The sequence below is a fragment of the Chiloscyllium plagiosum genome, unplaced genomic scaffold, assembly GCF_037043375.1.
Source record: "Chiloscyllium plagiosum isolate Xiang-an unplaced genomic scaffold, Cpla_swu_hap1 HiC_scaffold_1, whole genome shotgun sequence".
Lineage (NCBI taxonomy): Eukaryota > Metazoa > Chordata > Chondrichthyes > Orectolobiformes > Hemiscylliidae > Chiloscyllium > Chiloscyllium plagiosum.
In genome coordinates, this window is record NW_028270139.1 from 164,369,911 (window position 1) to 164,387,230 (window position 17,320).

General features: G+C 44.5%; 1 protein-coding gene across 3 annotated transcripts in view; it reads left to right on the forward strand.

Moving 5' to 3' along the window:
- The window catches only part of LOC122549563 (uncharacterized), a 136,480-nt gene that overhangs the window by 61,460 nt on the left and 57,700 nt on the right, over positions 1-17,320 (forward strand). For 2 of the 3 annotated variants that reach the window (XM_087991963.1, XM_087991968.1), the window contains exons 2-3: positions 4,956-5,428; positions 14,991-15,630. In XM_087991963.1, coding sequence (XP_087848089.1) covers positions 4,956-5,428; positions 14,991-15,630 — 1,113 coding nt within the window. The remainder of the gene's footprint in view (positions 1-4,955; positions 5,429-14,990; positions 15,631-17,320) is intronic. The other variant, XM_087991966.1, reaches the window with a different exon arrangement.

The window sequence follows — 17,320 nt, forward strand, 5'->3', positions numbered from 1 at the left end:
CACACAGATTCCCATGAAGAGATGCAGGTGACTACCACCCGTGCACTGGACAACATATTTATATCTCAGACTACACCTGGAGCCCTGTAACTGGTGGCATGCCACAAGGATCGGTGCTGGGTTCATTGCTTTTTGTCATTTATATAAATGATTTGCATGTGAATGTAGAAGGAATGGTTAGTAAGTTTGCAGATGACACCAAAGTTGGTGGTGTAGTGATTTGTGAGGAAGGTTATCTCAGTATAATGGGACCTTGATCAGATGGGCTGAGGCCAAGGAGTGGCAGATGAAGTTTAATTTAGATAAGTATGAGGTGCTACATTTTGGTAAGGCAAACCAGGGCAGAACTTATATCGTTAAGAGTAGGCCCTGAAGAAACAGACTTTGGAGTGCAGGTTCATAGTTCCTTGAAAGTGGAGTCACAGGTAGACAGGGTAGTGAAGAAGGGGTTTTGTATGATTTCCTTTGTTGAGGACATTGGTTAAGTCACTTTTGTGATCAGTTCTGGTCAATCTGCTATAGGAAAGATGTTAAACTTGAAAGGTTCAGAAAAGATTTACAAAGATGTTGCCAGAGTTGGAGGGTTTAAGCTATAGGGAGAGGCTGAATAGGCTGGGGATATTTTCCCTGGAGCGTTGGACAAAAATCATGAAGGGTATGGATAGGGTGAATAGCCAAGGTCCTTTTCCCAGGGTAGGGGAATCCAAAACTAGAGGGTATAAGTTTCGGGTAAGAGGGGAAAGATTTAAAAGGGACCTAAGGGGCAACGTTTTCATGCAGAGGACGGTGCGTGTATGGAATGAGCTGCCAGAGGAAGTGGTGTAGATTGGTACAATTATAACATTTAAAAGGCATCTGGATGGGTATATGAGTGGGACTAGATTAGGTTAGGATATCTGACCAGCATGGACAAGTTGGACTGAAGGGTCTGTTTACACGCTGTACATCTCTGTGACTCTAGTAGTGGTCAGCTATTTTGTTGCTGCTTGTGGAATCTTTCTGTGCACAATTTGGCCACCATATTTCCTACATTATAACAGTGGCTATACTGCAAAAGTATTTAATGGGCGTAAATTAATTTTGTGAAATTAGCAACATAAGTATGACTTTCATTTTGGTTATTGTTCCTGGCAAATGATCCAGAGGGAACATAAATTATTTCTTGTGTAGTGTGTTGTGATCTGGAATGTACTGTTTCAATGGCTGCTGGAAACAGTTAAAAATCAGATAACTCCAGACTGAGTCCAACACCAGCACCTCCACGTGCTGGAAACAGCTTCAGTAAGAACATTTCAAAAGACTGCTGAAGAAATACTCAAAGGGAAAAAGAAGTTCAGATCTGTTAGGAAAAAGCAAGAGAGTGTGACTCATTGGATGGAATTACCAAACAACTAGCACAGGCACGATGGGCCAAATGGCCACCTCTTGTGCTTTATCACATTGGGCTGGATCTTCCTGTTAGTTTAGGGAAACCAGCCCACTTCTGCACCTTCTGAAATGCATATCGGATTCACATGTAACATGAGCAAGAATATGCCTCCTTTCACATGAGGTCAGGTTCATCGTGACTCTGCAGGCCAAACAGTAGCCTGTGGGAACTGGTGGGTGTGGTGGGGGTTGCCTGCACACAGGGGCCAGATAGAAGGTTCACGACAGTTCTTCAGTGCAGCAACCCAGCTCCCAGAAACCTCATCCCTCCAACTCCCAACCATCCTCACATTGTACATGGCCGCCCACACCCTCTATGTATAGCCACTCACCCAGAGTGAACGCTGTATAATTGAATCTGGGGGGAAACAACTGTCAAAATTCCATTAATTCCGCAACAATGCCTGTAGCATGGAAGGTTACAATGTAATACCACAGTTTAAGAAAGGAAGGAGTTAAATAGAAAACAGGGAACTACAAATGTGTTAGCCTAATGTCAGCGATATGAAATCTATTATAAGTAATGTGATTACTGAATGTTTAGAAAATAATTGCCAGATTGGACAATCAATGTTGATTTATGAAATGGAAATCTGCTTTGACGGACCTTTAGATGAAACTTTAGAGGACGCTCACAGCAGAATTGGTCGGGGGAATCAAAGGGATGGGGTGCATTTGGATTTTCAAAAACTTTCACTTAAATCCCACACAGGCTGTTAGTAAACAGAATTAAAGCACATGAGATTGAGGGTGTCATAATCACATGGATTGAGGATTGGTTGACAGACAGAAAAGAGATTAGGAATTAATGGGGCATTCTCAGTCTGGCAAACTGACTAGTGGGATATCATAGGATCAGTATTTGAGCCCCAGCTGGTCACAATCTATATCCATGATTTGGATTTCCAAAAGTTTGTCGAGGACCCAAAATTTGGTGGGAATGTAAATTATGAGGTGGATTCAAAGAGGTCTCGAGGGCATTTAGACAAACTAAGTGGCTGATGGAATATAATGTGGAAAAGTTGGAGTTATTTACATCTGTGCGAGGAGAATGGTGCAGAAGTTTCGAGAAGCTTAATGGCTTACTCCTGTTCCTACCTTCCTGGCATTAAATGCATATTCTTTTATTACAGCCTCTTAAACGCTTCAATTGTTTTTGGATCAATACACTGCCTGCTGTCCTAATACAATGATAAGTTGTTGAAACCCACCCAAATGTTCATAATGATTGAAGCAGGCATAATAAAAGCTTTCAACGACATTGCCAGAGCAGAACGATATCTATTTCTGTTACAAAGCAGACAAAGCTGTCAGTCAATGGGGAGAAGCAGATGCAGATTTTCTTTTCAGTTTTCATATTAGGTTTTATTTAACCGATACAGTTGTAAGTCAGTGTAAATCACAGTACAAAATATGACAGATTTGCTGTACATTTGGTAATGCACTATGGCTTTTTCTCCAATGCAGAGAGAAATGTGATGTGTGACACCACTGGCACAATGATGGTTAATGTAATAGTTAACTTACCTTTCCAGGGAGATTCCTATGATTAATCACTGCAATTAAAACACAAGTAGATACAACATAAGATCGAAGTGTAATGTTGAAAGTGTCAACACATTTTTCAGAATGTTTCCAACTCCTCAGCAGGTTTTCCCGATGGTTATGAACTTTCTGAGGAGGTGCTTTTTTTTAACGGTTTCTGAAAATCATACCAACACACAGAAATAGAGTATAAGAGGAAATATAACTTTGTTTCTCAAAATAGGGATTGGACCTTAGATAAGGTGTGTGTGTACTTGTGTCCAAGACTTTTTCCACCTGTATAAAGGCTCTAATGAAGAGTCATCTAGACTCAAAATGTTAGCTTGGTCTCTCTCCTTGGATGCTGTCTGACCTGTTGTGATTTCCAGCATTTTTTTATCTTCTGTATAAAGGCCAGGTATTAGGTTGTGGAGAATTGTTTCTGTGACAAAACAATTGTGTAGTGTTTAGTGATACAATTCACTCCTCCACTGGGAGACGATAATCCAGGGCTCTGATTCAGTATTAATGCAGACACTGATGTCTGCTGGGAACGAAATCCGCTGTCCTTACCTAATCAGGTCTGCATATGACTCTAGAACCATGTGACTGATCCTTCTGAAGTAGCCTCAAGGACAATTAGGGAAAGGTAATAAATACTGGCTACTCCAGCAATGCCCACATCCCATGCAAGAAGTGAAGAAAAGGGTTCTATATTGTGCCCCTCAGTCAATGCATACTTGCATCTTTCAGACCAGTCGTACTGTTACCTTTGAATGTAATTTGATTACCAGTGTGTTCCAATGTCAAGTTATTAATTTAATAGAAGAGAGGTAAATACTTGATAGCAAACATTGTTTCTGCAACCTACTTATCAAATCCATCTGGTTTCACCTTCTTTCTCACCTTCAACCAAACTTTCTGATACCAGAACTGAGAGGGTTGTTTGTGAGGACCTGGGTTTAGCCTTTGCAATTGAAACAGAACCAGAAAGTTGCATTTGTAAAACACCTTTAATACCTCACGACATTCTGCAATGTTCAAAGTACACTTAATTGGCTATGATTGACTAGACACTTTTATGTAGGAAACGTGACAGATAGTTTGTATACTGTAAGGCCCCAGAAACTGCAATGACAAGTGGGAGGATCCATATTGATTGGGGGAAATTTTCTGCGATTCTTCAAATCATATCATCCAGTTATGTTTTGTCCACCAAGAAAAGCAAAATTCACTCACGAATTGTGGACCCCACTGCTGAGGTCAGCATTTATTTCCCATCCTTAATCACCCTGAACTAACTTGATTGGTCAGCCGTTTCGAAGATAGTTGAGAGTCGACTATATTGCTGTCGATCTGGAGTCACATGCTAGACCAAATAAGGATGTAGATTTGCTGAAGGCCTTTATGACAATCATTATGCTGATCGTTAGGCTAATTTAATTTTAGTTGAATTCAGATTTCACCATCAGCCATGGTGGGTTTTGAACCATGTACCCAGAACATTAGCCAGGGGTTCTGGATTACCAGTCTGGTGACATTGTCACTCTGTCACTGCTTATCTGAAGCATGATGTTTCCAACAGTGCATTTCTGTCTTTGAAATTCACTGCGAGTGTCAGACTAGAGAGTGTTCCAATCCCTAGAGAGGGAGGTAAACCTGGCTGACAAACAAATTGCTGGAAAAGCTCAGGTCTGGCAGCAGCTGTGGAGAAAAATCAGAGTTAACATTTCAGGTCGAGTGACCCAAAATATGAACTCTGATTTCTCTCCACAAATGCTGCCAGACCTGCTGAACTTTTCCAGCAATTTCTGTTTTTGTTTCCACTTTACAGCATCCGCAGTTCTTTTGGGTTTTTATTAAGTCATGGCTTACACCAGGCAAGTTCAAGTAGGTGATGAGTAAGTGGCACTTTGTGCCCCATCTGCCTCTTTCCACTGTCTGTTTACTGTTATCATTATTCCAGTCTGCCCTGAATGTTGCCTCATCTTCTTCCTCCTCAGGTGGTACAGGCTGTCTTCGAAGCCTGGTCAGAAAGAGAAGGAGCGAGGAGAGATTCAGGTGATCATAGAGTTTGTGCGCAATAACATGACAGCCAGCATGTTCGACCTGTCCTCAAAGGAGAAGCCCCGCTCAGCACTGGGCAAACTGAAGGACAGGGTGAAAGGCAAGAAGAAGCTCGATAATCCTCTGATGGCCGAGTCTGCGTCAGCCATTGTGCCGAGCAGTGTGGGGCAGATCATCAGTGATGAGGAGTTCAATGAGAAGGAGACGCTGCAGAAGAGGCCCAAGAAGGGTTTCTTCTCGAAACCCAAATTACATCGGTCATCACTGACAAAGTCCAACAGCTCCCTCAGCTCCCAGCAAAGTGTGAAGTCGCTGGAAAGTGTCAGCAGCAGCACTGGGCCTGTGACAGTAACATCGCCCAAAGCCACTGGAGCTCCGTCTGGGTTCCATTCTCTGTTTAATGAGACAGGTAAGGAGCCTCTCTTCCACTGAAACTTTTCTCTCAGTCACAGAGGGGCTTTTTAAAACTGGGGTACCAAGCTCTTTCCAATACTAAGAATGATGTAAGTGAATAGTACTTTCCCAGCGGGTACAGCACGGGGTAAAGCTGCCTCTACTCTTTCAAACAGAAAATAAAGCTTCCTAAACATCGTGCCCATCAAACACTCCTAGTACAGGAACAGCATGAGGCCAGACACAGTGAGGTAGCCTCTATTCTAAAAGTCAAGCTAACTCTACACTTTTTCTCCATCAAACCCATCCAGTAGAGTGAAACTCTGCACTGTCCCCACAAAACACTCCCAGGATAGGTACAGCATTGACTTAGATGCAGAGTAAAGCTCTTTCTACTCTTTTAAACCGAAAGTAAGGCTGCGTCTACACTGTCCGCATCAAGCACACTTCCAGGATACAGACAGCATAGGGTTAGATACAGAGTAAAGCTCCGCTTGAACCTTCAGTCCAACCCTGTAATGATAGTCTACTGTTTTTGATGAAGGACTTATGCCCGAAAAATCGATTCTCCTGCTCCTCAGATGCTGCCTGACCCGCTGTGCCTTTTCAGCATCACACCTTTTGACTCTGATGTCCAGCATCTGCAGTCCTCACTTTCTTCTGTTCCTTACTTGTCCACCTTAATTCATCCATATGATTCAGCTCAATTGTTTCCTGAAAGTTTCATGTTCTCACTGCTATCTGTCAAAAGAAGTTTCTCCGGAATTCCCAGCTGGATTTATTAGTGACTCTCCTTGTATTGATAGCCCCTAGAGTCATTGAGATGTACAGCATGGAAACAGACCCTTCAGTCCAATTCATCCATACCGACCAGATATGCTAAACTAATCCATTACCATTTGCCAGCACTTGGCCCATATCCCTCTAAACCCTTCCTATTCATGTGTCCATTTAGATGCCTTTTAAATGTTGTCATTGTACCAGCCTCCACCACTTCTTCTGGCAGCTCATTCCATCACGCATCACCCTCTGCGTGAAAATGTTGCCCCTTAGGGCCGTTTTAAATTTTTCCTCTCTCACCTTAAACCTATGCCCTGTAAGTCTGGCCCCCCCCTCCACCTGGAAAAGATCTTGACTATTTATCCTATCCATTCTCCTCATGATTTTACAAGCTCCTATAGGGTCATCCCACAGCCTCTGACACACCTGGGAAAACAGCCCCAGCCTATTCACCCTCTCTCTATAGTGCAAATCCTCTAACCCTGCCAACATCCTTGTAAATATTTTCTGAACCCTTTCAAGTTTCACAACATCCTTCCTTCCTATAGGAGGGGGACCAGAATTGCACACAATATTCTAAAAGTGGTCTAATCAAGATCCGCAACATGACCTCCCAACTACTGTACACAACATTCTGACCAATAAAGGAAAATATACCAAATGCCACCTTCACTATACTATCTATCTGTGACTCCACTTTCAAGGAGCTATGAACTTGGACTCCAAGGTCTCTTTGTTCAGCAACAATCCCCATAAGGTGTATAAGTCCTGCTCTGATTTGCTTTTCCAAAATGCAGCACCTGACATTTATCTAAATTTAAACCCCATATCCCGCCACTCAGCCGTTGGCCCATCTAATCAAGAAGGTAAAAACAATGACTGCAGATGCTGGAAACCAGATTCTGGATCAGTGGTGCTGCAAGAGCACAGCAATTCAGGCAGCATTGTACTCTGAGGTAACCTTCACTGTCCACTACACCTCCAATTTTGGTGTCATCTGCAAACTTACTAACTATACCTCCTATGTTCACATCCAAATCATTAAATATATGACGAAAAGCAGTGGACCAAGCACCGATGCTCAAGGCACTCCACTTGTCACAGGCCTCCTGTCTGAAAAGCAACCCTCCACCACCACCCTTTACCCTCTACATTCAATCCAGTTCTGATTCCAAATGGCTAGTTCTCCTTGTATTCCATGAGCTCTAACCTTGCTAACCAACCTCCCATGAAGAACCTTACTGAAGTCCTTATGGATCACATCTACCACAGTGCCCTCATCAATGCTCTTGGTTACTTCCTCAAAGCACTGAGTCAAGTTCATGACACATGATTTCTTATGCACAAACCATGCTGACTATCTCTAATCAGTCCTTGCCTTTCCAAATACATGTACATCCTGTCCCTCAGGATTCCCTGCAGCAACTTACCTATCACCAATGTCAGGCTGACTGGTCTATAGTTTCCTGGCTTGTCCTTACCACCTTTCTTAAATAGTTAGCCAACCTCCAGTCTTCTCACCTGTGGCTATTGATGATACAAATTGCTGAGCCCAACAATCACTTCCCTAGCTTCCCACAGAGTTCTAGGGTACACTTGATCAGGTCCTGGGGATTTATCCACTTTTATGCATTTTAAGACATCCAGCACCACTACCTCTATAATATGGACATTTTTCAAGGTGTCACTATTTATTTCTGTATCTTCTGTATCTTCCATGTCTGTCTCCACAGTAAACATTGATGCAAAATACTCATTTAGAATCTTCCCCATCTCCTGCGGCTCCACACAAAGGTTGCCTTTCTGATCTTTGAGGGGCCCTATTCTCTCCCCAATTACCCTATTGTCCTTAATGCCCTATTGCCCATAGTCTTATGTACATTAGTCAGAGGTAAATGTAGGGGAATGCGTCTGGGTGGGTTACTGTTCGGGTCAGTTTGGACTTGTTGGACCGAAGGGCCTGTTTCTATACTGTAGGGAAACTAATCTAATCTAATGTATTTATAAAATCCCTTTGGATTCTTCTTAACCCTATTTGTCAAAACTATCTCATGTCCCCTTTTTGCCCTTCTGATCTCCCTTTTAAGTATCATCCGACTGCCTTTTCTCCCTTTATAAGGATTCACTCGATCTATCCTGGCTATACTTGACACATTTCCTTCTTTTTCTTAACCGAAACCTCAATTTCCCCAGACATCCAGCCTTCCCTATACTTACCAGCCTTGCCTTTCAGCCTAACAGAAATATACTATCTCTGGACTCTCGTTATCTCATTTCTGAAGACTTCCCATTTTCCAGCTGCCCCTTTACCTGCAAACATCTGCCCCAATCGGCTTTTGAAAGTTTTTGCCTAATACCATCAAAATTGGCCTTTCTCCAATTTAGAACTCCAGCTTTTAGATACTTTCCCATCACGATTTTAAAACTAATAGAATTATGGTTGCTGACCCCAAAGTACTCTCCCACTGACACCTCAGTCACCTGCCCTGCCTTATTTCCCAAGAGTAGGTCAGGTTTTGCAACTTCTCTAGTCAGTACATCCACATACTGAATCAGAAAATTTTCTTATATGCACTTAACAAATTCCTCTCCATCTAAACTCTTAACACTATGGCAGTCCCAGTCGATGTTTGGAAAGTTAAAATCCCCTACCATAACCACCCTATTATTCTTACAGATAGCTGAGATCGCCTGATAAATTTGTTTCTCAATTTCTTGCTGACTATTGGGGGGTCGATAATACATAATAAGTGGATCATCCCTTTCTTATTTCTCAGTTCCAAATAACCTTCCTGGATGTATTTCCAGGAATATCTTCCCTAAATACAGCTGTAATGCTACCCTATATCAAAAATGACACTCCCCCTCCTCTCTTGCCTCCCTTTCTATCCTTCCTGTAGCATTTGTATCCTGAAACATTTAGCTGCCAGTCCTGCCCATCCCTGAGCCATGTTTCTGTAATTGCTGTGATATCCCAGTCCCATGTTCCTAACCATGCCCTGAGTTCATCTGCCTTCCCTGTTAGGCTTCTTGCATTGAACTAAATGCAGTTTAATTTATTAGTCCTACCTTGTCCCTGCTTGCCCTAAGACTGTTTGACTCGCTTCTTTCCTTAACTGTACCAGTCTCAGATGATCTCTTTCCTCACTATCTCCCAGGGTTCCACCCCCCCTACCTTACTCATTTAAATCCTCCCGAGCAGCTCTAGCAAATCTCCCTGCCATCATATTAGTGCCTTTCCAATTCAGGTGAAATCCATCCTTCTTATATAGGTCACTTCTACCGCCAGAAGAGATTCCAATGATTCAAAAATGTGAATCCTTCCCCCATACACCAGCTTCTCAGCCACGCATTCATCTGCTTTAGCCTCCTATACCTACCCTTACTGGCTCGTCCCAACAGGAATAATCTAGATATTACTACCCTCGAGGACCTCTTTTTAAAGTTCCTGCCTAATTTCCTATATTCTCCCTTTAGAATCTCGTCCTTTTTCCCTTCCCTTCCTATCTCGTTAATTCCAATATGTGCAATGACCTCCTGCTGGTCCCTCTCCCCTTTGAGAACATTCTGCACCCTCTCTGAGATATCCGTGATCCTGGCACCAGGGAGGCAACACACCATTCTGATTTTTCGCTGCTAGCCACAGAAACATCTGTCTGTGCCTCGGTCTAGAGAGTCCCCTCACACAATTGATCTCTTGGAACCTGCTGTACCCTTCATTGCATTAGAGCCAGTCTCGATATCAGAAACTTGGTTGTTTGCGCTACATTCCCTCAGAGTCCATCACTCCCTACATTTTGCAAAACTGCATACTTGTTGAAATGGCCACAGAAGACTCCTGCACTACCTGCCGAGCTCTCTTACCTTTCCTGGAGTTAACCCATCTATGTGACTGTATCAGCAAATTTTTTTCCCTTCCTATACCAGCCTTCTATCACATCCCCTTGGTCTTGTACATTTCTCATTTCCTCTACCTGTTGCTCCAGTCGATCCATTCGATCTGATAGGACTCACAACCCTAAACTCCCACATCCGACAAGAAGAGCATATCACTCTACTTAAGGGTATTTTTGCTGCTTTCAACCTACAGACCCAGAAAATAGCACCGTCTTATTCCTCTACAAAACACTGCTCCAAGCTAACTTAATACTTATGACTTACATTTTTAAGTTTAATCAAGAGACATGTCTCAATAAAACATGTAATCTAGAAATAATTCACTCTACTCACTATTGTAGATTTACAGCAAGACTATACTTAAAACTATTCACTTATCTGTTTCTGTACTGTGACCTCTCCCAAAAAGGTTCCTCCAAGATCAATATTGAACAACTCTGTTAATTTTCCTAGACGCACTCTGAATCCAGTGATACAAAGGCAGTAACTGTGCAGGTTCACTGCTGTGTCAGTTAGCAGTGTGGGTTTCTTTGTCTCTCTCCTGCACAGACCATGTGTTGCCTTTGTCTGTTCCTCCTCTCCCTTTTAAAAGTGCTGTTGTTTTGACTTTTCTTTTCTCTTCAAAGTTCCAAAACAATGCAACAGCATATAAAACAGTAATTGCTGCTCCTGGAATTCGAGGAAATCAACTCCAACACCTAAAAATACCTCAAAAAAGGAGCAGCCTGTTACAGCCAGAAATTTTTCCTGTCCTCCATCTTAGATCTAAAATTTGCACAGGTCCTACAGCACAGAGACCAGACTTTGGCCAAACTGGTCCATGCCAACCAAAATGTCCATCAACACTAACCCCATTTCCCTGCATTTGGCCCATATCCTTCTAATCTTTTCCTATCCATGTATTTGTCCAAATGCCTTTTAAATGTTAATGTATCTGTCTCAACCACTTCCTCTGTCAGCTCATTCCATATACATATCACCCTCTGTGTACAAAGGTTGACCCTCAGATGATCTTTTATTCTTTCCCCTCTAACCTTAAATTGATGCCCTCTAGTCCTCGATTCTCCAGTCCTGGAAAAAGACTGAGTGCATTCACCCTATCAATGCTATGATTTATACACTCCTATAAGATTCCCCCCTTTGTCTCTTTCACTCTAAAGAGAAGCTTGTCCAACCTCTCCCTATAACTAAAGCCGTTGAGTCCTGGCAACATTCTTGTAAATTTCTTCTGCACTCTTTCCAGTTTAATAACATCCTTTTTATAGCAAGGTGACAAAAACTGAACACAATACTCCAAGTGCGACCTCACCAACATCCTGTACAATTGCAACATAATTTCCCAACTTCTATACTCAGTGCCCTGACTGATGAAGCATCCGAGGAGCAGTAAAATCGACGTTTCGGGCAAAAGCCCTTCATCAGGAATAAAGGCAGAGAGCCTGAAGCATGGAGAGATAAGCTAGAGGAGGGTGGGGGTGGGGAGAGAGTAGCATAAAGTACAATAGGTGAGTGGGGGAGGGGATGAAGGTGATAGGGCAGGGGGATGGGTGGAGTGGATAGGTGGAAAAGAAGATAGGCAGGTAGGACAAGTCACGGGAACAGTGTTGAGCTGGAAGTTTGGAACTGGGGTGAGGTGGGGGAAGGGGAAATGAGGAAACTGGTGAAGTCCACGTTGATGTCCTGGGGTTGAAGTGTTCCGAGGCGGAAGATGAGGCGTTCTTCCTCCAGGCGTCGGGTGGTGAGGGAGCGGTGGTGAAGGAGGCCCAGGACCTCCATGTCCTCGGCAGAGTGGGAGGGGGAGTTGAAATGTTAAGCCACAGGGCAGTGTGGTTGATTGGTGCGGGTGTCCCGGAGATGTTCCCTAAAGAGCTCTGCTAGGAGGCGTCCAGTCTCCCCAATGTAGAGGAGACCGCGTCGGGAGCAACGGATACAATAAATGATATTCGTGGATGTCCAGGTAAAACTTTGGATGTGGAAGGCTCCTTTAGGGCCTTGGATAGAGGTGAGGGAGGAGGTGTGGGCGCAGGTTTTGCAGTTCCTGCCGTGGCAGGGGAAGGTGCCAGGATGGGAGGGTGGGTTGTAGGGGGGTGTGGACCTGACCAGGTAGTCACGGAGGGAACGGTCTTTGCGGAAGGCGGAAAGGGTTGGGGAGGGAAATATATCCCTGGTGGTGGGGTCTTTTTGGAGGTGGCGGAAATGTCAGCGGATGATTTGGTTTATGCGAAGGTTAGGGTGGAAGGTGAGCACCAGGGGCGTTCTGTCCTTGTTACGGTTGGAGGGGTGGGGTCTGAGGGCGGAGGTGCAGGATGTGGAAAGACCAAAAGGGTAGCCTTGGGCACACGTATGGGCCCCAGCTATGCCTGTCTCTTTGGCTATGTAGAACAGTCGATCTTTTGTAATTACACCAGCACCTCTTCTTCCACTACATTGATGACTGCATTGGTGCCACCTCGTGCTCCCACGAGGAGGTTGAGCAATTCATCAACTTCACCAACACATTCCACCCTGACCTTAAATTTACCTGGACCATCTCTGACACCTCCCTCCCCTTCCTGGACACCTCCATCTCCATTAATGACGACCAACTTGACACTGACATTTTTTACAAACCTACCGACTCCCACAGCTACCTGGATTACACCTCTTCCCACCCTACCTCTTGCAAAAATGCCATCCTGTATTCCCAATTCCTTTGCCTCCACTGTGTCTGCTCCCGGGAGGATCAGTTCCACCACAGAACACACCAGATGGCCTCCTTCTTTAGAGACCGCAATTTCCCTTCCCGTGTGGTTAAGGATGCCCTCCAATGCATCTTGTCCACATCCCGCACCTCCGCCCTCAGACCCCACCTCTCCAACCGTAACAAGGATAGAACGCCCCTGGTGCTCACCTTCCACCCTACCAACCTTCGCATAAACCAAATCATCCGCCGACATTTCCGCCACCTCCAAAAAGACCCCACCACCAGGGATATATTTCCCTCCCCACCCCTTTCCGCCTACCGCAAAGACCGTTCCCTCCGTGACCACCTGGTCAGGTCCACGCCCCCCTACAACCCGCCCTCCCATCCTGGCACCTTCCCCTGCCACCACAGGAATTGCAAAACCTGCGCCCACACCACCTCCCTCACCTCCATCCAAGGCCCTAAAGGAGCCTTCCACATCCATCAAAGTTTTACCTGCACATCCACTAATATCATTTATTGTATCCGTTACTCCCGATGCGGTCTCCTCTACATTGGGGAGACAGGACGCCTCCGAGCAGAGCACTTTAGAGAACATCTCCGGGACACCCACACCAATCAACCACACCGCCCTGTGGCCCAACATTTCAATTCCCCCTCCCACTCTGCCGAGGACATGGAGGTGCTGGGCCTCCTTCACCGCCGTTCCCTCACCACCAAACGCCTGGAGGAAGAACGCCTCATCTTCCACCTCTGAACACTTCAACCCCAGGGCATCAATATGGACTTCAACACTTTCCTCATTTCCCCTTCCCCCACCTCACCACAGTTCCAAACTTCCAGCTCAGCACTGTCCCATGACTTGTCCTGACTTGTCCTACCTGCCTATCTTCTTTTCCACCTATCCACTCCATCCTCCCCCCACCCCCGACCTAACACCTTCACCCCCTCCCCCACTCACCTATTGTACTCTATGCTACTTTCTCCCCACCCCCACTCTCCTCTAGCTTATCTCTCCACGCTTCAGGCTCTCTGCCTTTATTCCTGATGAAGGGCTTTTGCCCGATACGTCGATTTTACTGCTCCTCGGATGCTGCCTGAACTGCTGTGCTCTTCCAGCACCACTAATCCAGAATCTGGTTTCCAGCATCTACAGTCATTGTTTTTACTGCCCTGACTGATGAAGGCCAGTGTACCACAAGCCTTCTTCACTGCCCAGTCTACCTATGACTCCAAAGTCCCTCTGTTTCACTGCATTCCTTAAGGTCTCTACCATTCGTCATGAAACTCCTACCTTGATGTGATTTTCAAAAATGCAAGACCTCACACTTGTTTCTATTAAACTCTGTCTGCAGTTTCTCGGCCCAGTTCCCCAGCTGATCCAGGTTCTGCTGCAATTTCTGAGAACCTTCCTCACTGTCCAATGATATCTCCTATTTTAGTGTCATCTGCAAACTTACTCATCATGCCTTGTACATTCTCATCCACTTCATTGATATAGATATCAAACAGCAATGGCCCAGCACTGACCTCTGAGGTATTCCACTCATCTCAGGCCTCCAGTCCGACAAGCATCCTTCCACTATTACCCTCTGCTTCCTACCATCAAGTCAATTATGTATCCAATTTACCAGCTTTCTTTGGATTCCATGTGATCTAACCTTTCAGAGCAGCCTACCACGTAGAACCTTATCAAAGGCCTTAACTGAAATCCATATCGACTACGTCTACTGCCCTGCTCTCGTCAACCTTCCTGGTCATGTCACCGAAGAACTCGAACAAATTTGTGAGGCATGATCTCCCATGCATAAAGCCTTGCTGTCTACTCCTAATCAAACCCTGTCTTTCCAAATGCATGGATATCTTGTCACTCAGAACCTTCTCAAGTAACTTACCTACCACAGATATCAAGTTTACTCATCTCTAGCTCCAAGGTTTTTCTTTGCGACCCTTCTTGAATAAGGGCACAACATTCGCTACCCTCCACTCTTCTGGGAGCTCACCCATGGCTGATGATGATGCAAAATTGTGAACTAGAACTCTCAATTTATTGTCTAGCCTCTTGCAGTGTTCTGTAGTATGGTGCGGTATAATTGGTTGTGTTCAGTACATGGTGAGGTTCAGTGTGTTTTGCCCGACTGAAATAAAACATGAGCTCTAGAATTACTGTCTGAATTCCAATTGAGTTGTTGCATTTTTGTTTCTCTTTCCTGGTCAGTAGATGACAATCCGTCCTTACCTAAGAAAATGACGCACAAGAGGGCTCTTAGTGACGAGGTTGGCCAGACGAATGTACCCAACATCAAAGGCCTTGCACCAAAGACAAGCCCATTGTCCAGGTCATCGCTCTGCATCAATGGGAGCCACATCTACAGTGAGGAGCATGCCTCCAAATCACCTTCTAATTTATTCCCTGAATTGACGTCCCTGTCCCATTCCTCCCAGGATATTGCAAGCAAGAAAGAGCCCCCTGCTTGGCCACCTTCCCTGGATGAGTCTGAGGTGACATCCAGGGACACAACAAAGATGGAGGCCAGGCTGATCCCTCCAGTCATCAGAGTGGCTGATGAAGAAGGTGCTCCCGTCCTGACTGGAGACAGTCAGAAGAAGGAGGAAGTCAAAAGCACATGGAGTCCCAAGCCCATTCATGCTGCTGCTCCCATTATCTCCACCATCGAGCCAACAAAGAACATCCCAGATGAGACTAAGAAGGCCAGCATTTTCCCCTTTGGAAGTGAGAGCAAAGATTCCGAAAGCAAGAGATCCCGGACTCCCTCGCCAGTGAGGAAATGCAGTTCTTTGGCGGAAAAGAGTAAAGGCAGTGGCTGGTTCGTGAAGGATGCGAATCACAAACCAAGGTCAGTGAGGTTATTAAAGTTCTGGATAAATGGGCAGGATAAGAGGTACTTTAGATAGCTCTTCAATGGCTGTCCGGTGGTGAGGTTGACTTTCACTCTTTTCGGACTGAGAAAGTCAACTATATCACAGGACGTTCAATCAATTTCCAATATTTATCAGTCCTCTGTAATTAAAATTGCCTTTAGGACATACCTGCACCTTATGTTGAGTGACACTTCTTTCATTCCAGCCTACACTTCTGTGATCCTTTTTCTTAAAAAAAAAGGTGATGTTTGCTGTCAGTTTTGGTCTCCTCTCGTTAGAAGGGATATTCTGCATTGGAAGCAGTTCAAAGGAGGTTCAGTCAGCTGATTCCGGAGATAAAGCTGTTTCCCTGTGGGGAAATCTTCAGCAGTTTGAGCCAATGTTTGTTGGATTTTAGAAGGATGAGTAATGGTCTTAATAAGAATCTGAGTGGGCTCAACAGGGTTGAGGATGTTTTACCTTGTGAGGAAACCTAGAACAGGGATCATGGTTTCAAAATAAATAGTCATCCATTTAAGACCGACTTGACAGAGATTTTCTGAATGTGTGGGTTTCTGTTCCCCAGAGAACAGTAGAGGCTGAATCAGTGATGCTTGAGGCTGTGTTCAGAAGATTAATTGGCTAACAATGAATCAAGGATAATGGAGGACAGGCAGAAAATGGGACTCAAGGCTACAATCAGCTCAGCCATGATATTATTAGTGGAGCAAACCTGACGGGCCAAATTGTCTACTGCTAGTTCTTATCTTTGAACAGATCTGATGAAGAACATACCTTGGTAACAACGGTTCCGACAAAGTATTGCATACGGATTTGAGCCTCTTAATTCCAGTGCACTGGTTGTCACTGATTAGTCTTGAGCAAAAACCTCTCAACTAAATAATTAGCTCTGAAACCTATTTCTGAGTGGCTCAGTAAGGAGGTCACATGCTTCTGAGTCAGAATTTTATGGATTTGAGTCCTGCTGTATAGGCTTGAGCAAAATATCCAGGCTAACAGTCCAGTGCAGTGCTGAGAAAGTGCTGGGGAAACTCAGATCTGTCAGTGTCTGTGGAGAAACAGACTTAATATTTTTGGTCTCCACACATGCTGCCAGACTTGCTGCACTTTGTTTTTGTTGCAGATTTTCACATCCACTGTGTTTTTTTTTTGTATTAGGGAACACTCTACTTTTTAAAAACCATTTCAAGGGCATATTGCCATTACTGCTTTGGCCAGTATTTGTTGCTGAGGTGCCAAGAATTCTTGACATGGAAGTCAGATTGGGTACCTTACAATTTCAGTTCGAAGTTTGCTCCAAATGACCTCTGTGTTGGACACTGGGCACCAACATCTCAGGGTCATACACACCCCACATTCACTGACTTTAGTAGCTGATGTGCCTGCCTCAAGGTACATCTCTGATCCACTTTGAATATGTTCCTGCACTTTGATGCCGCACCTGATATAGCGAAATAAATTGAAAACCAAATAAGTAATTGCCTGGTAGTACAGACATTAAACATTGCTGAAAGAAGACAAGAAATTAAAGCATTTCATCTTGTCCCCATAGAATCACAGAATCCCTACAGTACAGTCAGAGGCCATTCAGCCTATCGAGTCCATACCAACCCTCAAGATTATTCCACCCAGACGCATCCCCCTATCCTATCCTTGTAACCCTAC